Raw genomic sequence first — 27,589 nt, 5'->3', positions numbered from 1 at the left:
GGCCAGTGAGGCTGGTTCATTAAGTATATTGTTGCGAAGTTGATGTAGTGCTTGTGGATTAGAAGGCGGGACTTAGAATTTGTTTATGAAATAATAGGGGAAGAGAGTGTGTGGTCCCTGTTTTTACAACCCTGGCCACAATCCATTTTAAATGAATAAGGTATACAATTTGGTGTTCACTTTAGAATCTCAAACCATTGCTTTCAACTGGCAAATATCTGTGCAAGTCTACTAACATCTGAGGTGTTGTTGGCTTTGCAAATTCCCAGCAATAACTTTCACTTTGATCATTGCTTTTATTGGAAGTCATGTGTCAACTGATGGATTTCTTCACCTACTGTTGTAATGTACAATGCTTACTGTCTCTGTCTTATATTTGACTAGCACAAAACTGTGGAATTTTGACGTTAAGTTGTATACCATAATACCACAGAATAATGACCTAGATTCTACAGTCCACAAATTGATGGTGCTTGTTCCTGACTTCAAAATCTGCCTTCAAAGATCTATCTCAGTGTCATAGATTTCAATTTATGCAGTGCTAATTTCATTCTAGTGTGTTGTTGGTAATCTTTGGAATGATCAAGCAGCTAATCATATTTAAGAATTCTTATATTAAAAAAGATACACGGGTAAACATGTAGTAATCCTTGCTGTTACTGGCTTTATTTTGAATTGATCATTTCACTAATTCATATGACAAAACTTTTCTTCATTTTTTGGTTCTTCGATTTATTTGTGTTGTTCCTCCATTCAAACAATGAATGGCTCAGGGGGGTGATTCTCATTCCCATAAAGAGAATCCTGATTTCTCAGGCTTTGCTGAAAGGTATTTTAAATAAATGCCATTTTAAAAGAGGCCACCTTTTATTAGAGGGTGTTTTTTTTCCCCAGAAATTTCTGTGTTGAAACAAAAATCTTTTCCAAATAAGATATTTATGCTCAGATTAGACCTGTTTGTGTTTGAAGTCACGCTAATGTTTATCGCTGGAGTAAAGAATATTTCAATAAGCAAATATTGCCTAGCTCTGCAACCTGCTGTCATGCCTTTCATTCTAAATGTGCTATACTGCTGTAATTGTGTACTATTGTTGGTTGCCAAGACAGTAGTAGTTGCCATGGTTAACATGATGAGTTTTTCAGCACAGATGGACAGTACAAGTACAGTTGAGTGTCGGCTTTTCTATCTGAGTATACAGCAGGATCATCAGGAATTTGTTGCAATTATGCACCTCTTCCCAGGGGTAAGATTCCTATTCACACTTTTGGAATAAATTCTACAAAATTTAAAGTGAGAAGGATGATACGTCGAATCAAAATTTGAACTCATTTCCAACTCAGGATGTAAAATGCAATCTAATTACAGAAAAAACGATAGTCAACACTGCCAGCAACCAAATACATCTACCTGAATTGGGCAAATTTTACCTCAAACAGCAATATCATAAGTTAGTATCTGTATGTCGGTAACAAAACTGTATTCCACTGTACCCAGTTAATCTATAGAAGCTGCATTTTGCCAAATTCTCCTATCAACAAACACCAAACGTAGATTGAGGAATGAGAACTTTCTGTTCTAATTCTGTTGTTGCACATCAACACATTCCCCCCCCCCCCCTTTCTTTGCCTTTCTCTCTTGCCTTTCTTCTTTTTTTTTTTCTGTTTTTACCTAACCTAAAGAGTACATGTACCTTCTAGTGACAGTTTTTCAGATTGATGGGCACAGATTTAAAATAGGGGTGACCACTTTCAAAACCTTCACATTTGAATTGACTCTGAGCTGAACTTCAGATTCCACACCCTCCCTATTATAAAGACTACCAACTTTAATTTTCATAACATCATCCATTTCCAATCTACTTTACCCAGTCAGCCAAAAATGACCACTCCAGCTTTGTCTCTCCCCAGAGTCCGCAACCCTCCATCACTCTGCGTCATTCTCCAGTCATAAATCTTCAGGACCTCTGTGTACCTTTAACTCTAGTCATTTGCATTTCTGAAAAGGCCTTTGTCCAACCATTTACAGCCATACATAAAGCAGATTATGCCACAATATTTGGAAATTCATCTCTAAGTATCGTTGAATGTCCATCTCTCTTTCCTCCTTTTATGCCTTTCTTAAAACTCACCTTTTTGACCCAGCTTTCCACCAGCCCCTCTCCAGCTTACAACCTGACCCTTTTGTCATTTAACTGCAAGTTTTTCTTCATCGATATGTCCAGTACCAAATAATCAAGGAGGACTGGAAAGTGTAATACCTCCTTATAATCTACACTGTTATTTCCTGTTAAAATTATCAGCAAAATGTTTCCCCCATGAATGAACCTGCATTGACTCAATCAGTGCTTTCTCACTCTCTTAAAATTTGCCTTTGTTCCTAATTTAGTACATGTGGACTTCCTCCAATTCATGCTTATCATTTTTGTAATTTCACTGTTTCCATAGCATGAGTAATGGTGAACAATGATTGGAGAAACACATTGACCTTTCAAAAAAAAATCAGATTTCTGAAATCTGTTTTTAACTGCCCTGAGTCAGATAGTTTTTCTGCCAATCATATCAGTTGTACATTATTCCATTCATGAGTTAAAAACCAAATGCCCCACTTATATTTTCTAAGTATTTGTGATTGGAAAGAGACTACTGATTAGATTCAGTATAATATTTTTATTCGTTTTTCCTACTGCACATTATGCTTTCATAAATTTCTTAACAAGAAAATTTTAAAGTGGCACAAAGTGCAATAAGCCAAAAGAACCCTGGAGGCTAAAAGCCAATAATGATTTGAAATAGAAGAATTCTGTAGTGGTAACAAACACTTGCGTGGTTTGATAAAAAAATCCTTAGCTGTATTTAGCAGAATGGTTTGCCTGTCTATTTTAAGAGATTCAATATCTATGTTAAAGTAGATAAAAGAATTTTATGCAAATATACTAATGAGTTTGAGATTATAAATGGGCCCTGGAGCACCAGAAGTCAAACAAAACTTGCTTCATCCTCTGTTTACATTCGTTCTCATAATAAAGCATATCTAGTAGTTTGAACAGATCTAACAAAGACCGAGCATTTGTCATTCAGATATTTTTGAAAAATCTGCAGCTGTTGCTTTGTCTTCTGTGTCATTGGGAGGAATATACTCTCTGAACTAATTATTCTCAGTTGCATACCAACCTGTGACAAGATGACAAGACTATTTATCTCCTCGATGCTGCCCTGCCATTCAACAATAATTGTTTGATCTTCAAATTTCATATTTCCATCAACCTCTGTTAACCTGTGATTCCTTTGCCTAAAAGGGATCTGTGCACCTCTGCATTAATAAAATAGTCACTGATAGCGCCTTCTGATGTGGAAGGTTTCAAAGTCAGAAAAATGTCTCCTCATCTGTATTGAAATAGCAGCTGCTGATTTTAAAACAGTGCCCCCTAGTACTTGACTCACAACTAAAATCCTTTTCACATCCAATTTGTCAAGACTGTTTAGGATCTCACATGGTTCAAACATTACTCTTCTGAACTCCAGTAAACAAGCACACAGCCTGTCCACTCTATTATCATAAGGCAAGCTGCTCATTCAGGTAGCAAACCACCTCCACCTCCAATGTATTTACATCCTTTCTTAACTAAGAATCCAAAACTGCAATGTAGGACATGTGATTTTACCAATGCCCTGTAAAATTGAAGATTACCATTCTTTCTTTTATGTTCAATTCCAATCATTAAGAAAGATGGTATCCTATTTGGGATCTTAATTATGCACCCTGCATCCAGTCTAACGAAAGCCTTTGAGTGCCTTTGAGTTATGCTGTCATTCTTTATTTAGGTAGTACTTTGCTTTTTTTGTTCTTTCAGTCATTGTGAATAATTTCACAATTTCCCACATTTTACTTCATCCACCAGATTATTGCCTGACTCTCAACTTACTTGTAGCCATCAGCAACTTCCTAATGTCTCATTCACCTACCTTTATATCTTCTGTAAATTTAGCTACCAATCCTCCAACTTCCTCATCTATGTCATTTGATGTAAATTGTTTTTTAAAAAAAGCCAGGTCCCAGCACACTGTCCTGCAGGTCAGCACTTGTTACATCCCGTCGTTAATCCTTTTCCAATATGAACTTTAACAAAGAATGGTGGAAACAGGACAGGTTGAAGGTGCAGATCCGTAATGGTGGCCCTAGATGGATTGTAGAATCAAAGTATGCAGGACAAAACTCTTTGTTCTTATTTATTCTAAATGCAGCTGGATGTTGGCCGAGAACAGGTTATTGCATTAATCTTAGATTACTTAGCAAAATCTTTATTTAATATATTAAACATCTTGACCTTTGCACACATATCCAAGTGACTCTCATTTTTTAAGCCTTATTTTATAATTCGAACTACCCCATATAGCTCTTTAATACCAGAATTTTACTCTCCCAGCAGAATTACAAGCTGTAAAATGTTTCAGTATCAGGCAATGAATTTCAGATGGAGAGAGATTTGAAGTAGTTGTATCGAGACAATTTATTAAGCCACAAAAGTTATACTTGATATTTACTTAGATATCATTATTTCTGTTGGTTAGCATCAACTCTCAAACAGAAAAATTTCAGCAATTAGACATTTTATCATTGACACTTTCCGAGATAACCATATGCTAGAATTATCAACCCTTACACTCACTCAATTATAGCTCCAAGCTCATTGCCCAATACATTTCAAAGCATATTCATTGATCACAACTTGTAATCTGGTTTGAATATCTGTCCTTACTTGTCTTTTGCTGTTCAAACTACGTCATCAACTACTGTTACTATTCCAGTCACACAGGGTGTATTTGCGGTTGGACAAAAGAGATGAATTCTAAAGGTGAGTTGAAAATAATGGTCGCTGATGTCAATGTCACATGTGACCAATTGTGACATCTAGGAGCCCTGGCAAAACCAGAGTCAGGTGGAATCGGGAGGAAAATTCTCCATGGGTTGTAGTCATACCTGGCACAGCAGATTGTTAGAGGTCAGTCATCTCAGCTCCAGGACATCTCTGCAGGAGTTCCTCATAGTGGTGTCCTAAGACCAACCATCTTCAGTTGCTTCATTGATTACCCTCCCTCCGTCATCAGGTCAGAAGTGAGGATGTTTGCTGATGATTGCACAATGGTCAGCAACACTTTTTGAAACTCTTCAGATGCTGAAATAGTCATGTTCAAATGCAATAAGATATGGACAATATCCAGCTTGGGCTGAAAAGTGGTAAGTAATATTGTACCACACACATGCCAGGCAATGACCATCACTAAGAAGAGACAATCTAACCACTGTCCCCTGTCTTTCACCAATGTCACTATGTCTGAAACCACTGCAGTAACATCCTGGGGTTACCGTTTAGCAAGAACTGAATCGGACTAGCCATATAAATAAAATGGCAAAAAAAACAGATTAGGAATCAGCTAGCGATTAACTTACCTCCTGACTTTTTAAAGCCTGTCCATAATCTACAAGATACAACTCTGGAATGTGATGAAATACTCCACATTGCCTGGGTGAGCGCAGCTCCAACATCAGTCAGGAAGCTTGAAACCATTCAGAACACAGCAGCCTGCTTGATTGGCTCTACGTTCACAAGCATCCACTCTCTTCAGCACCCACACTCATTAATAGCAGGGTATACTATCTACGAATGCATTTCAGAAATTCACCAAAGATCCTTAGATGGCACTTTCCAAACCCAAGACCGCTACTATCTACAAGGACAAGGGCATTAAATACATGGGGGCATGACTGTGTGAAAGTTCCCCAAGAAGCGACTGGCCATCCTGGCTCGGAAATATATCACTATTTGTTCCATGTCTTTCAGTCAAAATCCTCCAAAGCCCTTCCTATTTTATTTTGGTCTACCTACTGCACATGAACTGAAGTAGCTCAAGAAGGCCACCACCTGAAAGCCCCCTTCCATGCTACTCACCATTCTGACTTTGAAATATTCCTATTTCCTATTCAACCGCTTCTGTGTTACTAGGTTAAAATCCTGGAATTTCCTTCCCATTGGCACTGTAATCTACCAATAGCACAGTGGGCTGCATCAATTCAAGAAGCAGCTCATCAAAACCTTCTCGAGGACAACAAGGGAAAGAACAGCCAACATCCCATGAGTGAATGAAAAACTTGCAGATATTTAGAATTAACACTCCATCTACCAGAACATGGAAAATGCCCATCAAGAGGGATTCATTGCACAAAGTACAAAGATGTTGACATTATGTATATGTTCCCATGGCTCTGGTTTGCATGTTATGACTCCTTTGTCTGTATTGGCAAAAGAATATTTAAACTACATCACCTCTCCTTTTTGATTTTCAGCTTTCCAGAGATTTTGAGCAAAGGATGGAATGTATAATTTAAAGTAGGAATTAAGTTGAGCTCCCACACCCTGGTACAATTATACTGCAGCCTTCAAATACTGTACATCTGTTTTTGATATGTACTTATGTGCAATTACAAGAAATATTGGCTTGGTGTAAAAATTAGAATTAATTGCTTTTCTGCCATTTACAAAGCTCACGGCAGGAGCTGTGATGGAATATTCCACACTTGGCTGAACGTTGCAACTCTAACAATACTCGGAAGCTTGACATCATCTGGGACAAAACAGCCTACTTTATTAGCACCACATTCACAGGCATCCAATCCCTCCACCACTGACCCTCAGCAGCAGTATGCCCTATTTACAAGATGTACTGCAGAAATTGACCACAGACCCCAGGCAGCTGAAGAAAGAGACCTTGGAGCGCAGGTTCATAGTTTCTTGAAAGTGGTGTCACAGGTAAACAGGATAATGAAGAAGGCGTTTGGTATGCTTCCTTTCTTGGTCAGTGCATTGAGTGCAGAAGTTGGGATATCATGTTGGGGCTGTACAGAACATTAGGCCATTTTAGGGATACTGCATGCTCTCCTTGCTTTTGAAAGGATGTTGTGAAACTTGAAAGGGTTCAGAAAAGATTTACAAGGATGTTCCCAGGGTTGGAGCATTTGGCTGTAGGGAAAGGTTGAATAGGCTTGGGCTACTCTCTCTGGAATGTCATAAACTGAAGGTGACCTTTGAGAAGTTTACAAAATCATGAGGGATATGGACAAGATGAATAGACAATATCTTTTCCCCAGAGTGGGGGAATCCAAAACTAGTGGGCATAGGTTTAAGGTGAAAGGGGAAAGATTTAAAAGGGACCTAAGAGGCAACATTTTCATGCAAAGGGTGGTGTGTGTATGGAATGAGCTGCCAGAGGAAGTGGTAGAGGCTGGTACAATTACAACATTTAAACGTTATCTGGATCGGTATATGAATAGGAAAGGTTTCGAAGGATTTGGGCCAAATGCTGGCAAATGAGACTAGATTAATTTAGGATATCTGGTTGGCATGGACAAGTTGGACCAAAGGGGCTGTTTCCATGCTGTATATCTCTATGGCTGTATCCTCAGGCAGCCCCTTTGAAACCCACAACCACTTCATCTAAAAGGACAAGGGCAGCAGATACATAGGAACACCACCACCTGCAAGTTCCTCTCCAGCCAGTCGCCATCCTGACTTGGAACTATACCACTGTTCCTTCAATCACTGGGTCAGCGTCCTGGAATTCCTTCCCTGATAGTGTATTGCGTCTGTCTACAGCACGTGGACTGTATGATTCAAGAAGACATTTTCTACCATCTTCGCAAGGGTAATTTGGGTCAGGCATTAAATGCTGGTCAACAGTGATGGCCAAATCCCATGATCACATTTAAAAAAAACTTCTTTTATTGAGCATTGCATCTGAAGCTTCCACATATGATAGTTTCATGTCTGCCTGACTGGATGCAGTGAAGAAAATTATTCAGAGGGACAAATTTTATTTGACTTAGGTAGACCTTTGTGCACACATTGTCTTTTAAAGTAATAACTGCAACTAAAATCAATTTTATGGTTTAATGAATTTAAAGCCATTTTACAAAAAACAAATTGTGATAACTTTAGTGCTGAAAAATATCTGGCCATTATGGTTGTATATTCCCAGTTGAAAAAAATTGACTTTTTTTAGACAAGGAAATGTGATTAGCTATTTATATGGTCATGCATGTTCATGAAACATGAGTAACAATGTATACTGTAAATTATGAAAACCCTTAATGAAGAAAGTCTTGCATAACGTAGACATCTCAAAGCACTTTCAGTCCATAATAGCAAACCAAATAAATACAATATTTGCTTTGTTCTATACTTTTCCATGATTGAGGTTGGGGTGGGATGTAGATTTGTTTGCAGTGCTTCGACAGCCATATGTATTGTGGATATATATTCGGGAGTGGAAATGGATTAAAAACTGAAGGGCTTTATGCTACTGATACATTTTTCATTCAGCTACTGTTATGTGGCATGCAGCGTTTAATTTCTACCTGATTTCTTGTTGGTCAAGCGTTGAATTGCATAGGAAACAGCATCATATTTGGGGGATGTGAACTTGTACAGGAATGAGACTTGCATTAAAACATTTCACATGTCTCTAGCTGAAGAGCACAGCATTTGGAACATAAAATCTGTGGTCAGAAGTTTGGCTGCTGAGGATAAGGATGGGCTGGTTAAACAGAGCATCAGTGTGGATGTTCAGAAGGTAGAGAAGAATTTGTTATTAAACAGTGATACGAGGAATAAAAGACACAACTACTTCAAGTGTTTGTGTTTTTTCCTGGCCATTGTTGTTACAGGGAAATCCTTGAGAAACCACAAGTAGGAGCAGGGATAGGCTATTTGGCCCTTTGAGCTTGCATCACCATTCAGTACGATCATGATTGATCATTCAACTCATTATCCTATTCCTGCTTTCTTCACATACCCTTTGATGCCTAATAACCAGATCTAACTCCTCCTGGAAAACATTCACTGTTTTGACCTCAGTTGCTTTCTGTGACAGAGAATTTCACTGGCTCACCTTGCTCTGTGTAAAGAAATTCTTCTTCTCCTCTCAGTCTCATCTCTTAGGGCAGCACAGTGGTTCAGTGGTTAGCACTACTGCCTCACCACACCAGGGACCTGGGTTCAAGTGCATCCTCTGTGCCTGTGTGGAGATTACATGTTCTCCCCGTGTCTGTATGGTCTTTCCTTGGAGTGCTCCGGTTTCCTCCCACAGACCAAAGATGTACAGGTTAGGTGGATTGGCCATGCTTAATTGCCCAGCATGTCCAGGCAGGTGCAGGCTAGGTGATTTACCATGAGAAAAATGGAGTTACAGGGGGTTAGAGTAGGGAAGTGGGTCTGGGTGGGATGCTGTTCGGAATGTTGTTATAGACCCAATGAGACGAATGGTCTGCTTCCACACTAGGGATTTGATTCTATTCAGCCATAGATGGAGTACACTCCCTGCGCAGCTGGAAAAGTCTTCCTTATATAATGCAACCAGATTTTTGATAATACTCCAGGTTTGGTTTCACAATTGTAGCAAGAAATCCCTACTCTAGTCCTATCAGTGCAAAGTCCAACAAACCGCTTGTCTCTTTTACTGTCTGCTGCACCCACGTTGCTTACTTTCAGAAACTAGTGCATGAGGACACCGAGGACTCATTGCAACTTCCCCTTTCCCAATCTGTTGCCTTTCAGATACGAATCTGCTTTGCAGTTTATGCTTCTCATAGTTATTCACACTGTACTTTATCTGCCATGTATTGCACACTAACTGAACTTGTCCGAATCACACTGAAGCATCTCTGTAACCTCCTCACAGCTGACTTTCCTCCCTACCTTTGTGTCATCTGCTAACTTGGAGTTATTGCATTTCTTTCCTTCAGCTAAATCATTAATATATGTTTTAAATAGCTGGGACTAAGCCATAATCTCAGAAGTGCCTCCCTAGTCACTGGTTGCTACTCATATAATGATTATTTTATTCCTACTCTTTGTTTCCTGTCTGTGAACCAGTGCTCTATCCATGTTGGTAAACTGGGTGGCTGCTAAGGCATTCAGATAGTTATGTTTAGACATAATATGCAATATTGTTCTGAAGCAGCTGAGGCACTTAGCATATTAGCATCATGTTGTGAGAATGCCATAAATTTTTCCAACAACTTAAGCAGTGCAGGTTGTTAAATTTCAGTATGACCAGTGACCTCAAAGACTCTTCATGAACAGCAACTGCATACAATTCTTTAAGCTGCAACTGAAGCTGTGAGCAAATTGGTCTCAAAAAAAAGCAAGACTGCAAACAGAATAAAATGTGAAAATTCGCAGAATCTGAGAGGAAGTTAATGTTTAGCTCAAAGATCTTTCAACAGAGCAGTATACCTGCTTAAATGCCTACCATTACCTAGCTATACATTTTGTTTTGGAATCATCAGTAGTTTCTTTTCATATTTGCACCAATTACTTTCTGTACTTTCGATTTACAAAATATTGCAAGTTCAGAAACTCCTCTGTGCATAGATTTTCTGATATAAAGAAAACTTGGTATTTTTCCATCATTATTTCATGATTCTACTGCCTTCTGGAATGTTTCCCTCAGCTCAGCAAGGACATTCAAATTTAGACTTAAAATATTCAAAGACTTTTAGTTAGCAAAGGAGTTAGAGATTATCTGGGGAGATGGGAAAGTTGTTGAAGCCAATAGCGAGATTAGCCATGATATTACTGAATGATGGAACAGGCTTGACAGGCTAAATGACATTATTCTTTCCCCAATTTATATGATTGTAGCATTTCCACATCAGGGCTTTGATATGTGTGTGTTCTCAAGCATACAGTACAGAAAATGGAGGATGACCTCTTCATATGCTCTCAAGGGCTGTGGCTGCAGCAGAAGCAGAAATTACCCAGCAACATAATTTGTGTCACAAACAAAAACAAGAATTGCTGGAAAATCTCAGCAGGTGTGGCAGCATCTGTGGAGCAAATCAGAGTTAACATTTCAGGTCCGGTTCTTCAGACTGGCTGTGCCATTTGTTCAGCTCATATAGCTGGCTGCTTTTCATGAATAAACATAGATGGAAATAACAGTTGGGGATTTTTGACAACCGAGGGTGAACTTGTTAATGTTCAGAATCCACAACACTCTTCTGACAGGGTGTGTAGAAACCAACCAGAAGCTTTGTCTGTCCATATTTCTCTCTCTCTCTCTCTCTCTCTCTCTCTCTCTCACACACACACACACTCGCACTCGCACAGTTACTCTCACTCTCACTCACTGTCTGTCCCTATGTGCTCTCCTGCCTGCCACAGCTCAGAGACTTGGAAGCTAATTGTGCATTCCATTGTTGCCCTGTCTAGGAGCTTGAACTCCACACAGAACAGGGAAATAACCTGGAACAATTTATTTTCTGCTGCCCAGCCACTGCCTGGGATATGTTTACCAGCTGACAAATCAAAATTGCCCTCCTATTTCTACACATTGATTATTATCGGATGAAATAGCTACCTGATATTTTGCACTGATTTGCTGTGACAAATGCATTTTGCATGTTTCAACCTGAGGAGCAGTTCATCACTTTTCAGATCTCTATTAGCCTTCATTTATACAATGCTGCTTTGAATCCTATTGTTTTTGAGAGGCTGCATTTTGTTAACATGCAGCTCAACACGATGCTTAATCATGAGCTCGTCCCTCCATTCTCTTGTCAGAGTTCCAGACCTCAATTGTAGAGTTCACTTTTAAATGTAGCAAAAATTGTTATCAAAAGTCAGTGCATTCATTTGGTGAATGATGCAATTAACTCTCAGAGTTGTGTGCGTGATATGTCATATATTGTCACCCTCACCTGTGACATGAGTAGCTGGTTTTTGGTTCTGGATGAAGATTGTACAGAACAATTGATTTTTTTGACAAAAAAACCTCTGTCGATATACATATCTGTTTATGCTAGGAAAGTGGAAACAATCAAAATATAATGAGCCTATAATTATAGTTGAATATGTACTGCAGAATAATTACACATTTTTGCTAACTATAGATTATTACGCTAAACTTGCAGTGATTAGATTAGTTAATGATCCTTCGTCTTTCTCACTTTTTTGCTGCCTGGCATCTGTTGGCAATAAGATAAAATTACTAAAGCTATTTCAACTTGCATCGTAAGAATCAATAAAGTTAGGCGACTTGTTAAAAGACCACATTTGTTGAAATACTGTATGGGGTTTTGGTTACTTTTGATCTGTTTAAGCTTTGTCTTGTAGTCTGTAACCTCATTTGACCTTCTCTATAGGTATGAACAGAAATCTGACATAAGTATACTCCAGCACACAACTGAAAATAAATCAGTTGTAAATAAATGCATTCACACATTTAAGTAGCCCTTTAAATCTATTTATGTAACCGCATCAAAATGAATACGTACCTGTGAACAGTTCTTTGGTGATTGTTTTGTTTGACTCTGTTCAATGTACTATCAATTTGGTTTATGCCCTACTGCAAGGAATAAAATCAACCAAAGCAGCACTTTAATTTTATTGGGTTTCCATTTCTGTAAAGCCTGATATATCTTCAAGACACCCAGATAATTACTTTTCCATTCTAGCCATTATTATGTGAGCAAATGTGGTGGTCAATTTTGCATAGCCTGGTCCCGCAAACATCAAACGTGGCAAATGACAACTTTGTTTATTGTCAGTTGTCGAGCCCTGACCCTGCTGACAGTGTTGCTTGTTTTGTGTAAACAATGAAAGTAAGTGAAGAGGTTATATCCCCTTCCCTGTGCTTCTCTTGTAGCTGGCGAATTGGGAAGCTCATGTCCATTCTCTGAATCAGCGCACAAAGCACACCTTACTTGGAGATTTACTTAGCTTGTTAGGAAATAGAATCTTTTAACTATGAAGCTAGGAAGGTTTTCGCAGTGTTGCAAAGAAGTGAAATGCCCTTGTGAATTGCCTCCACTGTCACACATTTTTGTATCTTGTGATTTTTGCCTCACGTGACCTATGGAACAGGTTCTACTTTCCAGCTGCAGCATAGGATTTAGGAAGCGGAGTAGACCAGGTTGTCCTTTTGAGTCTGTCGTGAATTAATGTCATGGTTGATTTTATTGTGGTCTCATTACACTTAACTGACTACCCCCATAATTGTTGCCTCCCTTCTCCATTAAAAGTCTAATTCAGCCTTGAATAAATTAAACGAATCACGCGTTCACTGTTTTCTGGGAAAGAGAATTCCAGACTAACAGTCCTCTGGGACATATTTCTCCTCATCTCTGAAAAGTGAGATCTCTTGTGCTTAAATTGCCCCCTCATTCTGGCCTGTCCCATGAGCATAAACTTTCTCCCAGAAACCACTCCCCCACCATCATCCCTGTCATGTTCTGTCTGCTGGCACCATCTCAGAGGAGTAAAACAGTTAACATTTTGAAGAGAAGTTATATTGAACTTACAATGTTTTCCTTCCTGGTCGATTGCTGAACCTGTGAGTTAACATTTTGTGATTCTTGCTGAAGGGTACCCAGATCTCCCTTTATTACCAAATTCTGCCATCTCTTTCCTGTTAAATTGTATGCTGCATTTTTTAAATTGTTCTTGCAAAAGTGGACAAGAACACATTTTCCTGCATTGGACTCCCAACTTGCAAATTTTTTTTCACTCGCTGAACCTGTCCATATCCCTTTTCAGACTGTCGACTCCATCCTTATGACTTACTCTCTCAACTATCTTTGTGTCATCAAGAAGTTTAACGATCATACTTTCAGCCCCTACGACCAATTTGGTAATATTGATTGGAAATAATTCAGTCCACAGCACTAATCTTAGTGGAACTCCACTAGCTACAGTTGCTTGCCCAAAAAGACCCATTCATCCCTACTCCTGGATTTGTATTAACTAACCAGTCATTTATCCATATTAAAATAATTGAGCTCTTGGGTCATGACAGTTGCTATCCAATCAAGTGCCTTTTGGAAACCAAAAACACCAATTAGATGAGGATTTTTGTTTTCACTCAAAGGGTAGTATAGAGATGAAATTCTTTGCTGCAGGAAGCTGTGGAGGCCAACTCATTGAATATATTCAAGGAAGGGATTGATTGAATATTAAAGTCGTCAAGGGTTGTGGAAAGAAAGGGGGAATGTAGTATTAGAATAGAGGATCGGTTGTGATCACATTAAGTGGTGGAGCACACTGTAAGGGCCAAATGGCCTACTCCTGCTTCTCATTTCTACTACATTTTTACAGCCCTCTTTATTCACCATGCTTCTTACTTCCTCAAAAAGGCTCTAATAGATTAGTTTAGTACAATTCCCCTTTTGTGGTCACATCGTGATTTTCTAAGTTATGCAGCTTAAGAATGGATTCTAAAAATTTTCTCTGTGACAGATGGTAGATGAACGGGCTATAGTCCCTAGTTTCCTATCTCCTTATTCCCCAATCATCAGGGAATCTTGCAGAATCTAAAATATCATGAAAGTCTAGAACTAATGTTGTACTGACTTTACTGCCACTTTAAGATCTGACGATTCATGCAATCTGCTCCTGGGAATGTGTCAGACTAGTAGCTTTCCCAGCAACAGCTTTCTTTCAAATCTCACTCTCACTGTGGGACACAACTACTTCACAAATAAGATATTCTTTGTGAAAACGGGACTTCAACTCCACAATGACAGTTGATGGTCACTACTGTGATACTGTCGTGGACAGTCTTGATGGTGAACATTGAGTCTCCATTGAGAGTATATTTTTGTGCCTCTTCCACCATGTGGTGCTCAACATAGAGGAGCACTGATTCACCAGATAGGGTGGGGATAATGTGCTAACCAGCAGTAGTTTTCCTCGCCCATGTTTGACCTGATGTTAATGCTGACGACTCCTAGTGTAATTCTCTCCTGACTGTATACGCTGTGCCACCACCACTGTTGGGTCTATGTTGCCAGTGCGACAGGACATATCTAGAGATCATGATGGTGTTGTCTGGGACATGGCATGTAAGGTTTGATTCTGTGAATATGACTGCAGTAGGTATTTGCTGGAAGTGTCTCTGGGGCACCTTTGCCAATTTTGGCATAAGCCCTCAGATGTTAATAGGGTCTTTGTAGGGTCAACAGGACTGAGTTTACCATTGTCGCTTCCAATGCCTAAACCCATGCCAGGTGGTCTGTTCAGTTTCATTTTTTTTTTCGGTTTAGCAGATTGATACTATCAAGTGGCTTTCTAAGTCATCTTAGAGAGCAGCTGCAACAATGTTGCTAGAGTTGCATGTGGCCCACCAGATAAGAATGGCAGATCTCCTTCATTGATTAACGTTAATGATTCCTGTGATCCTCTTGGTAAAACAAAGCATCATTTGAGCAGGCCCAGGTGAGTTTAAGCGGGGGGCATAGAATTTGAACGAGATTGACTCTTCTAAAACTTAAACAAAGACAAAATCAAACAACAGACAAGTCAAGATCCAAGAAAGACAGCAGAAGGTTAATTTGTTTTAGAATTTGGAGGGGACCAAAAATATGCCTGTTAACTTGCTGTATATGAAGCAAATGTTCACAATTTTCTCCCAGTGCGCATGGATCTTGAGATGCCTTGGGGAAATTTCCCATCATCTGATTAATGTAAATCAGTAGGATTATGTATAAATATAGATGAAATCATTTTTTTGCAGATTTTTTTCCCCTTCAATGCAGTTGATGACAATGGGTTGATGAGCATGGGAGCCTTCAACTGTTATTTATAGCAAGAACCTTAAGTAGTTTGTTGCTTTTTAATAAGTCAAGCCTGTGCATTTTAGTTGGAATGATAGTTTGGAGCCAAATCTTGTATTCTCAGAGGAGGGCTCTGTGGGAGAAATTTTGTATGGTGGTTCCCATGACATTCTAACATACACTGAAGTGCCCTTTGCCTTCGTAGTTCCAATGGAAAATATTTTGGAAAAAATAGTAGGGTCATCCTTGAATTACAATGCGTACCTAACTAATGAAATATTTGGTTACTTTTTTTTATTAATTCAGTGAATAGTTGATGTTATTTTAGCCATAAATAACAGCAGTCACTCACTCAGAAGAAATGAACTACAAAACTTTGATCTACATGATTGAGATGATACCTTTTTGCCTCAGTTACAATGAATAAAGGAAAAAAGCAGGAAAGCTTGACACAACCGATTCCACTCATTTTGTTCACCTCAAAATGGAGCCCCATTCTGGCCAGCCTGTTCATTTCCAAGATCTTTTTGCTGCTTTTTCCTCTGAATACTTTGTTTTATCTGCATAGTTAGTACAAGGATCAGCTAACTATTAACTTGTGCATGGTGCAGATTGATTAGAATGAAGGGGAGGAAAAGTAATGCTCTGGTTAAGCCTGGCAAAGAAAAATTAGATGAGATATAATTTGCCGGAGAGAGATGGTATTTGGGCACAGTAGTATAAAAATAATCTATTAACATCGGATTTTACACCATCAGCACAGTTCCAGGAATAGGAAACAATTCATGTACCAGCTCTGATGAGACATTGGCAGGTCATTTGGGTAGTTGAGCAGCTGCTGATCAGGATTATATTTCAACTCCAGTAATTTCAAAAAATGCTAATTTCTAAAATACAGCAGGGAAAGTAAGGATGTGCAGGCATAGGCAAGGGAACTGATGTGTGAGTAAGGGCAAGAATTTCTACCTCAGATTAATATAGTCCCCATTTTATAGTTAATGTTTAAAGAAAGTGTTAAAGTGAATTCAAGTAGGGAAAAGTGCTTAAAATTACAGTAATTTTTTTATTCATTCATGGAACATGGGCATAGTTGGCTGCATTAGCATTTATTGGATCTCCTTCGTGTTACGAACCAGACCAAGCCCATCAAAATATATTGAGAAGATAACAAAAACCCCAATTTTTTCCTACATTATAGGCAAGGCCTTCTGGATGCAATTCAATTGGCCAAACTACTAGGATTGAAGCGAAATGCTCTTTGTATTCTAACTATAGTTTAAGAATAATCAAAAGAAAGAAGATATGGAATAATTTCATTTTATTGGAAAACATAACAGAGTAATAGATTATTTTACTGCTCAACAGCAACTATTCCAATACTGGAACATCCCATAAACACACCCTTAGCAAAGACAAATTCAGTGAATTAGGTTGTCTCACGTACAGTTCTCCATTCCAGGAAGAACAAACCTCAAGAGAAAACACTCTCTCTCGTGTGTGTGTGAGAGAGCGCGAACTTGAGCACTTTGCTGCAACAGAGAGAGATACATGGCGGCTCCAAATCCCAGATACTGAAAGTTACAATAAAATCCTGCTTCTATAGGAGCTTGACCCCACCCCTTCATTGCTGCTTCTATTGTTCAAACTTTTTGAAAAACAATAAATCCTATGGCCTGTCAACTGTTTATTTTATTGGCTTGGAGCAGACCACCCTCGCCTCTGTTTCAGCGTCTCTTCATTTAAGAACAAATCAGGACAAAGGAACACCTCTTAAACCATTGTATCCTCATACTGGTTGACTTTGCGAAGGTGGAGGTGAGCTGCCTTTTGCACTACTGCATTTCGCTTGGTGTAGGTGGACTCACAATGGCATTAGGGATGGAATTGCAGGATTTTGCCCCAGCGACAAAAGTGAAAATGCTACAAAGATAGCATATTAATTATACTGCATTGTAATTTGGGACAAACAGACGAATAGGGAATGGGTGACGATGAGACATTCCAGGAGAGACAAGCAGGTTGTGCAGCAGTCCTACTCATTAATGATGTTTCTGTTGGATATCATGAGGGCAGTGGATTCTTGGAGATGTGTAGTAAGAGCCAAGCCTGTGACCCCATGGGTGGCCTAGCCGGATGGCAGATGAGTAAGGAGTGTGGAAATAGGGATTGGTTGGGGAACAGGCAGGTGTTTCTGTCGATATCTTGCCAGGCTGTTGTATCACCTCGCTGTTGCTAGACACACGAACGTCATACAGCAACTACAGTCTTCAGAGGGAGGGTCTTCTGCGGGAGGACAAACAATCATAATTCATTGTCTACGTTGATACTAATGACATTGTTGGGTAAAGGGAGGTGGTTATGCTATCACAATTTAGAGGGCTAGGTAGCTGTCGTGGAATAATCTCCAGGTAGCTCCTGCTGCCCTGTGCAAATAAGTCCAGAACTAGTGAAGGAACTGGGTGGAATTTGATTCAGACAGCCGGAACCTCAGATGCTGGAGAATCCGAGATAATAACGTGTAGAGCTGGATGTACACAGCAAGCCAAGCAGCATCAGAGGAGCAGGAAGGCTGACATTTCGGGCCTAGAAATTTCTGAAGAAGGGTCTAGGCCCAAAACATAAGCCATCCTGCTCCTCTGATGATGGTTGGCCAGCTGTGTTCATCCAGCTCTGCACCTTGTTATCCCTGGATGGAATTTGAACCCAGATCCCTAGACTATTACCTAGGTCTCTGGATTAATAGTTCATGATAATTCCACTAGGCCATCATCTCTCTTGCAACTCTGTTGGGGTTCTGCCTTCAGGTGCCGAGACGCCAAACTCTGGAATTTCATTTCTTCTCCTTCTGCCTCCATGCCTTGCTTTCTTCCTTTAAAGATGTTTGTTAGAACTTATCTCTTCGACTAAGCTTTTAGTCATGTCGCATATTATCTCCTTATACAGCTCAGCGTCAGATTTCAATTTGTAATGCTTCCATTGAACACCTTTGGAATGATTCACATTGTGAAAAGCAGAATAAATCTAAGTTGTTGCTCAGTAACTAGAATGATATTGATGCAGACTACACTCTTGGCAGTGTTGAATGCTTTCAATTTTGTGTGGCTGAATGTTGCGTGGATCACTTGTGACTTTTGAAACTAGTTATTCCTTGTGCCTTGTATCTAATGGACGAAACTTTGAAGGGCCAGAAAGTGAACCATTCATCACTGAGTTACCAGCCTCTGTCCAGCTTTGTGTGCGTACAGTCAAACTACAATATAATGACAGAAGGACGGCAACCTGTTACATTTACCCGCAGGTTTTGGATTGCCATTAGTATTTCAACGTGTACAAAGCAAATGTTAATCCATTTGCCTCTCAGGCAGCTGCCAAATGTTGTGTAATTAAACCAATGTTAGCAATTATGTAATCTAATTTTGAATATAACGGCATATTTCAATGGCAATTTTTTTAAAATGGAATGACATGCCTAGAGAAAGGAGCTCCATGTGAAATGTTTTCTGTTTCATTGGAACTGAATATTTGTTCATTACATAAACGCAAATTGTAAAATGATATTTATGATTCTTGAATTCTAGTACCTGGCCCCATACCGAGTGATTCTTTAAAAGGAACACCATTTGAAGACAAAATCTTTCTGCAGTGGAAGGAACCTGTGGAAGCAAATGGTATCATCACACAATATGAGGTAATAGATTTGATTACTTGGTGACAAGAGTTTTGCACCTTTTACTCCCATTTATATTTTATAATATGCACATTCAAAATTGACCAAATCTCAGCTTTCAAACTTAGCAGGCTGATTCCTTACATAGTCCATTCATACTTAGCAGAGAAATTGTCCGGCTGATAGCTGGTACTATCCTGCTCCTTGTTGCCTACATTTCTGAGTTTAGTCTCTTGTGAAAATCTCAAAATTATGCTGTTTATATGCATGTTTATGTGGTTAATATAGCTCAAAAGGAGCAGAGGTCTTAATACCTTTGAATTCTCTACTGTAAACTTCTTCAGTCTGAAAATCACTGCAACACGGCATCCTTTGTGTCTCAATCAATTTCTTGTCCTTGTGACTGCTGTCCTTTTAACCTTTTAAAGCTCCTAGTTTGCTCACAAGTCTATTATGTGGCACTTTGTGTTTATGGACTTTCAAAAGTCATTTCACAATGCCAACCATATCAACTGCTTGAACCCCTTTTTGTTGCTTCATTAAATAACTTGATCTTTTCACAATTTAGATCACTTCAAAAATGTTAAAGATTGGTAAGAACCTGTTGCAATTTTCTATTTAGCAGGGAGGAAAACCGCCTACTTTTATTTTTGTTTTTTTAATGTTTGGCAGATTAGTTACAGCAGCATCAAATCTTTTGACCCATCTGTCCAAGTGACTGGGCCTGTTCGGACAGTGCCAAAGATGTGGAACAGTACACACCATGTTTTCTCACATCTGAATCCTGGAACTACTTACCAGTTCTTAATTAAAGCCAGTACAGTGAAGGGATTTGGCCCAGCTATTGTGGTCAACATCACCACAAATATATCTGGTAAGTACGTCGGTTTTTAAGGAAAACGGAAACAAACATAACAGTGCTTGTGTAAGTTGATTTGAGTATAATATTTTGTGTAGGACCAATGATGTGTCTTTGAAACAATGCCCAAGCCAGGCATGCACACAATATTTACAGTATATACTTAGGCTAGAATTTTTAATTTTGAAAACAATCTCAGGAAATGTCATATCCAAAATAAAATTAGTTATATTAATGCTGAACAATTTGTTTAAAACCAACAATATTTTTTGTAATTTGATTATTTCTAGCATTACATTTTGTGTAATTATTTATATTACAAAACCTGTAGCGATCATAACTTTAAAAAACATAGTTGAATTTTGTGATTTACTAGAAAGATCATATTTCACACTTTAAGATTTTTACTGTATCGGACTAAAAGCTACATTGGCTACACCCTATTTCAATTGGCAATTTATTATCTGAACTGCAGAAAACGTTCCCTACTTAACCTTTAAAATGGCCACTAAATTCCACCACTGTTATACATTAATCTGTCTCTTAAGTGAGAATTTCATCCTTCAGGAGCCAGTTTAAATATATGATCAGCTCTAGATTGCATGTTCTATTTTCATTCTCAGTTCCCTAACTGACTTTCTACCTCAAGCCAATTTTTGCAGCCTCTTTTAAACCCTTAACATTTGGTCAGCTGCATCTGACATGAGCTCCAACCAGCCCAAATATTGTTGTTATTCTGTCTCCCTGACCTCTTGGCAATATAAATAACATGGGCCTTGTATCTAGGTATAAATGCTGATCAACTATCTTCTACACTATCCCTTTGAGACCCGAAACATCAGCTTTTGTGCTCCTAAGATGCTGCTTGGCCTGCTGTGTCCATCCAGCTCCACACTTTGTTATCCCCCATAAAATTCTATTTTGTTTTGAAATTAAGTGAACTATTTTGCACCATCTTCATTGCAAGATCCAAATTCACCAATCAAACAACCAGCATCTGCAGTTCCCATTATCTCTAACCCAGTTGTATTGTTGAGCAGTAGTCAGCGCAGGTCATGTGACCTCATTCATTCCTCCATCTTACTCTAAAGTAAAAAAGCAGCTCCAAAACATCGTAATCATGTAAACATTACATTTTTAACACATTTCAAATTTTATTCATTTTATTTCTGAAAACAGAGCATTTTACTATATTATTGTTTTGTTTTTACAATTGAAATGTATCACATCTCGATTTACCTTAAGCACTAGTTTGCACTTTACGCATTGTTTGGTCACGTTTCACATTCAGAATGTGCAAGATTAGTATGAAAAATAATGTCACAAAGAAGCTTGTCATTTTCAGAAATTTAGGAAACATTAGTGAACACCAAAATCTTATCTGTTTGAGTCGGAGGTTGAGGCATTCTACATTTCTATAAAAAAATTGCATAATGCTCTTTGTGAAGCTAATGCTTTGATCAAAAGAAACCACAGCTCTTGAAAGCATAGTCAACTGCCAAATTACAAATTTCAAACTATGAAGGCAACCCTTTTGAATAAAGCATTGATAATTTCAATTAACTTAGGGTGGGTTACAGCCCTTCAAAGACACAATTACCATGTGCTTATCTTTAAAAGATGCCTGGGGCAAAAGAAACATTTAACAGCTATAACATTATTTCTATTCAACTGCTTTAATTTCTTATTTTATATAATTTTGAAACAGGATAGAACAAAAATGTTACTTTTCTATGACTCATTTTATGAGCTGCATTCTGATATGTCAAAACAATTAGTATCTTTTATTCATTTACTTTGATTAGCTCTAAATGGTCAAAGAACGTTTTAAAAAGTAGGATGGCAGTTTACATTGGGTTCTTTGAAAATGCATCACCGTGTGAACACTTAAAAATGATTGTACATGTTTCCTTACAATAATTTGAGACAAAACCATTTTTACCCTATCTCTGCAAAATTGCTTAAATATGGATTTAATATTTTAATTTAATGGATTGTAAAGTAAAATGATGTACCAATGGCATGTCATGATTCTGGAATGTGCTGAGTTCTTAGCTGTCCATTGTGTTTGGGGTAAGCACTGAAAAAGGCAAATTTTCCCAGTGGGAAGGGCACTGCAAATATTTTCTCAAGCAGCTTTTAAGTTCCCACACAGTTGCTTAACAATAGAATGTAAGAATGATTTTTTTGTTTGCATCCTGTCTCTAGAACAAATGTACCCTTACAATTTTAAATAATAGGTTTCAGATTTTTTTTAATCTGCAAGGACTTTGAATAGAACTATTGAAATTTGCGATGGGGTTAGATTTGTTTCATACAATTCGATTCAGTTCTGCATTTTTAATTTATTTTAATTAAATTTCAACAGCTCCTATTTTACCTGACTATGAAGATGCAATTCTTAATGAAACAGCAACCACAATAACTGTCATGCTGAGACCTGCTCAAGCTAAAGGTGCTCCAATCAGGTAACTTTTATTAGCAGCAAACAATTTCTTCTAAGAATTCACAGGCTCCTGTCTGCTAATGTTATTCATTTTCAAGTGATATTCAGTTGACATTGCTGTTAGGAGGTTTGTTTACTCCATTAGACAAAATGCACAATATAAACCTATAGTTAATGAGAGCTCTATCTTCAGGGATTTTATGAACTGAGACCTTTAATGTTTCTCACAGAGTCATACAACATGGTAACAGACCCTTCAACTTGACCAGTCCGTGCCGACTGTAATCCCAAATTACATTAGTCCCACCTGCCTGTGTTTGGCTCATATCCCCCGCAAACATGTCTAATCTATTTAAGTAACTTTTATTGTTCTGATCATATTGAAATAATAAACTTGAAGGTCGTCTTTAAAATCAATTAAAATCCAGCTAAGGTCTTCAAAGATCTAGAACAGTAACCATGCAATTAGCTTTGTACAAATTATAGAGGTGCTACTAGAGAGACCAGAATAAGTAGTGAGGAAAGAATTTTATGAATTAAAACCATGTGACCTCACCTCATGTAAATATCCCATTAAAAAGTCATGTAGTTCCTATTAAATTTCTCCTAACCTGTCACTGATGTTTACTCTTATATTCCACCTAACGTTAATTTTTAGTGGCAATGGCTTGTCATCCGATCAAAGGACTAATGAGAAATAATTTGATGACTTCAGTTTCTTTCATGCAGCTATTAATATGGTCTGAATACTCCATTTGCAGACACAGTTCTTGATTCTTAGCTGTCTGTTTATTAAATTTGATGTTGCCAAATGTGATTGAAATGCAGTTTCCTTTTCAAAGAAAATGGTTTAATACCTGTAGTGCAAAATTTCATTTGCAGACACAAACTAATACTTTTTCAAGTATTTTGACTGACAAATATCTAAACCCTTATTCCTAGCGACAGGACAATTCTTACCCTACCCCCCGCCATATTCTCCAAGGGTGTTGTTAATGCATTTCTTGGATTGATTGGTAAGGCTTCCAGAGACTCATTTAAAACTCATGGAAGTCACATTTATGGGAAAGTGGCAGTCAACTTGTTTGTAAAGTTAAAACTCCGCTACAAAATTACGTAAGTGAACTATCCTCTGCTGAATTGATAGGAGGAGTGGACTTGTATGTTTTATGGACAGTTGCATCCCTTAGCATTATTTGATGGGAATTTTAAATTAGCTACTGTTTGCTTAGTGAGTTCAGCATTTTTAGTCAGTTGTTCCTTCATTTTTTTTATCGGAATATTCTAAAATTATTTTGCTTTTGAAACATGGTCACAGATTCTCATGGAAAAGAGTTTGGAAGAATGATTTAACCGCGTTTCCTTGCTTTAACAGGCAGTAGACCATCTGCTTCAGTAATTTGTGAAGGTTCATCATTTAGAACCATATAGCAGTGAGATGGTCTATTTTAGTGGACTGGACAGATTTCTGTCCATCTGTGCCCATGTTACGCTATGTCACTTATATTTTAGATCTGGATAGCTCCAAGCAAATATAAATGCAATGTCAAGGTCATAAGATGTATGTGTGTCTCTGTGCATTCCGTCTCCAGTTAGATGACAACTGTAGACAAGCAGTAATTATCCTCCTCCACGTGTCAATGAATCTTACAGAGGAATTTGTGAAACAGAATTTTCATGTTCAACCTGCTTGAGTAATGGTATTATTAGTGGCGGTACAAGAACTTTGATATTGGCATATGCTTGGAAGGAGATTAACTGTAAAATATATGTGGAAGACTCAAACTAATTTTATAAATATTTGACTGTAATTCATTTGTGTGTCAGGCAGGACATTACATGCACCCACTTGGTGTGTTTTGGGAGGGTGCATGCATTGGTGGGGGAGGGGGTACCCAGCTTCTTCTTATCCCACCACCAAATTCCCCTCATAATAATGTGTAGACAGGTGTGAAATTGAAATTAGAATTAAAGTTGAAAATAATCAATTAAAGATCAAGTAAGCTTGTTTGAAAATTCCATTGACTCCAGTATTGCGCTGCCTACACCATAAAATCGTTGGTGGGGAAATTCTTTGGAGAAGGGCGATAATGGAATATGAACTTTTGAACTTGCCTGCTTCCCATCCTGGCTAACATTCAATAAGAGCACTTTTTGTGCCTACTGCTGTAGCATATCAGCCTTCCCTGACCTCTGTCTCAGTTCAGCACTGTCAACTCTTCTCATTGTTTTCTGACATTGCCATGAGTTATTCCAAATTTTCCTTAACTTCAGGAGAGCTTGTTACATTTGATGAGGTTTAAAGATTGTTGTTTTGGAACTGTCACTTTAACTGAGGTGAGCAGGAGAGTTACCATGTGACCCAAAGTCTGCTTCATCACACACCTAGGATGGTTAAGATCACCAGGAAGTGTCTCTGGGGCAATAATGTAAAGTGTTCACGGTCGGAACTAGTGGCGGTAATCTCTGCCTTTATTAACAGTCTCCCAAAAGTTCCAGAAAGCTCTTGAAAGTAGAGTTGTGAATTGTTATGCTGAAAGCTGTCCACTAAATTCTGAGTTGAGGTCAAGAATACCTAATCTGCATTTCCCACCTGGATGTCTATGGAGAAGAGTGCAGAAGCTGCCATTTTCTACATTTAGGTTGCAAGCTTCCCTACAAATCAGACAGTACCACAGGGAAACACCACTTGATAAAATTAGCAGTGAGATGAGGCTGCAGATTCTCAGTAACCTACTGAACCAGGGGTGGGAGGGTAACAGTTTCTAGTGGAAGAAGCCATTCAGCAGCCATCTAAGCAATCTGGAAGATTCACCTAGGCGTGGCCGGGTCAAGAACAATCAGTGGAGTGGGCTGTGCTGCCTATAGTAGATTTAAAAACTTGTCAAAATTGAGGGGAGGACCTGGAAATAGTCAAAGTACCACTTTGCAAAATGGGGAATTATGAACTAATTCGAAGCTGGAACCAACTGTAAGTTCTTTGCCCGAAGCACTCTAATTCTGTACTAAGCATAGAAGAGGGATGTTGTTTTCTGTGGTTTCAAATGCCAGTAGCCTTCCAAAAGAATAAAAAATGTGTAATTGCTAGGCATTTGTTACAGTAAAAGGTTCAAAATGTCATAAATTTCAATAATTAACTGGAAGACTGAATCTCTCTTGAAACATCACCGGTCTGTGTAGGGATTGTAACAGACTGAACCTAGTCCCATTGATCTGCCACTGCCAAAGCTCATACACTAAGAACATGAGAGCATAAAAAATAGCAGTGGCAGTAGGCAATTTGGACCTTTGTGTCTGCTTGGCACTTGACAAAATTATAGCTAATCTGATATAGTCTTCTCTGCTGTACACTGTTTTCTGCCCTATCTCCAATCACCCCCCCTCCTCCCTGCAACGATTCTTAACTCACATGTCCAATTGAGTTGTTGAACTCTGCTTTCCTATTTTTTCTGACCAAAGTAGCCAACCTCACTTTTTCCTGTATTATACTGCATTTTCCAAATTTCATCCACTCACTTAACCTGTCGGTATCCCCTTTCAGAAGTGTTATATTTTCATTACTTACTTCCAAATCTGTCATCTTGTTAGCAAGTTTGATTTTCATATAATCCACTTGCTTTATGAAAATCATTAACGTGGGTCATAATTCGTGGATACACCCAGGTCTGATCACTGTGACACTCCACTAATTAGCTTGCTGACCTGAAAATTAGCCACTTATCCTGACTCTCTTTCACTTTTTGACCCAATCCTCTAAGCATACTAGTATATAACCCATGCGCAGTGTGTTGTAACCTTTATTGTGACATCGTATCAAAGGTGTTCTGGAAATCCAAATCCACTGTATCTGCTATTTCCCCTTTAAATTCACTATATGTTGCAAACTCAAAAAAGTTGAAGTAAATTAGTCAAACATGATTGCCCTTTCAAAAATCTCTGCTTCATTGTTTTAAGATTTTTCAAAATATCCTGCTACAGTCTTTAATAATGGATTCCTACGATCGTCCAAAGACACATTAGACAAAAGAAACTACGTTTTCCTGTCTTGTGTGTCAGGTCAGGTGGCTCAGTGGTTGACTTGTGATGCAGAATAATGTCAAGAGTGTGGCTTCAGTTCCCACATGCGCTGGCATTGCTATGAAGGACTCTTCTCCTCAGCCTCTCCCCTTGCCTGAGACATGGTGACCCTCAGGTTGAAGCACCTCCAGTTCTCTCAGTCTAATGAGAGAGAGCTGTGTGATTTTTGCCTTTAAGTTACCCTAAACTTTGCAGCTTTTCTTTCCATTTGATACCACCCTTAACTTTCTTGTTGGATGGTGCACCGGCTTTTTAGTTCAGCCTCTAGTTTTTCATATTCCCTGGGGATAAAAAGCCTGTTTCTTAGTCTTTCCTCTTGTTACCATATCTTAACAGACAGCACGATGACTCAGTGGTTAGCACTGCTGCCTCACAGCTCCAGGGACCCAGGTTCAATTCCACCCTCGGGCGACTGTCTGTGTGGAGTTTGCACATTCTCTCCCTGTCTGTGCGGGTTTTCTCCCGGGTGCTCCGGTATCCTCCCGCAGTCCAAAGATGTGCAGGCTAGGTGGATTGGCCATGCTAAATTGCCTGTAGTGTTCTGGAATGTGTAGATCAGGTGGATTATAGGGGGATGGGTCTGGGTGGGGTGCTCTGAGGGTCGGTGTGGACTTGTTGGGCCACAGGGTCTGTTTCCACACTGTACGGATTCTGTGGGATTCTATGATCTGGATGCTCCATGCCACAGTCTTGCCCAGTCCCAAGGAGATGTCCCTCACCTTGACTTGGGGGGGGGGATAACGTGACCTTTTTGGAAATAAACTCTTTGCTGAAGAGAATGATGTCTGCACCCCTAACTATGCTGTCCTTGACGTCAACTACATCCTTTTTAACTACCCAACTTTAAGCAGCTTCCAGAACCATGGTGCTGAGGTTGGTATGTTCATCCCCTCTTCATCGCCAATTCTTGCCCACACTAGCTGCAAGAGCTCC

At 38.8% G+C, this 27,589-nt stretch overlaps 1 protein-coding gene across 7 annotated transcripts in view; it reads left to right on the top strand.

Annotated features, from left to right (window-relative positions):
• The window catches only part of ptprk (protein tyrosine phosphatase receptor type K), a 609,799-nt gene that overhangs the window by 440,883 nt on the left and 141,327 nt on the right, over nt 1-27,589 (top strand). For all 7 annotated transcript variants that reach the window (XM_048530889.2, XM_048530888.2, XM_048530884.2 and 4 more), the window contains exons 9-11: nt 19,186-19,295; nt 19,947-20,148; nt 22,502-22,601. In XM_048530889.2, the coding sequence (XP_048386846.1) occupies nt 19,186-19,295; nt 19,947-20,148; nt 22,502-22,601 (412 nt within the window). The remainder of the gene's footprint in view (nt 1-19,185; nt 19,296-19,946; nt 20,149-22,501; nt 22,602-27,589) is intronic.

This window comes from Stegostoma tigrinum, chromosome 4 (genome assembly GCF_030684315.1).
Source record: "Stegostoma tigrinum isolate sSteTig4 chromosome 4, sSteTig4.hap1, whole genome shotgun sequence".
Classification (NCBI taxonomy): domain Eukaryota; kingdom Metazoa; phylum Chordata; class Chondrichthyes; order Orectolobiformes; family Stegostomatidae; genus Stegostoma; species Stegostoma tigrinum.
Note: the sequence above shows the minus strand (reverse complement) of the source record. Positions and strands in the feature narration are given on the sequence as shown.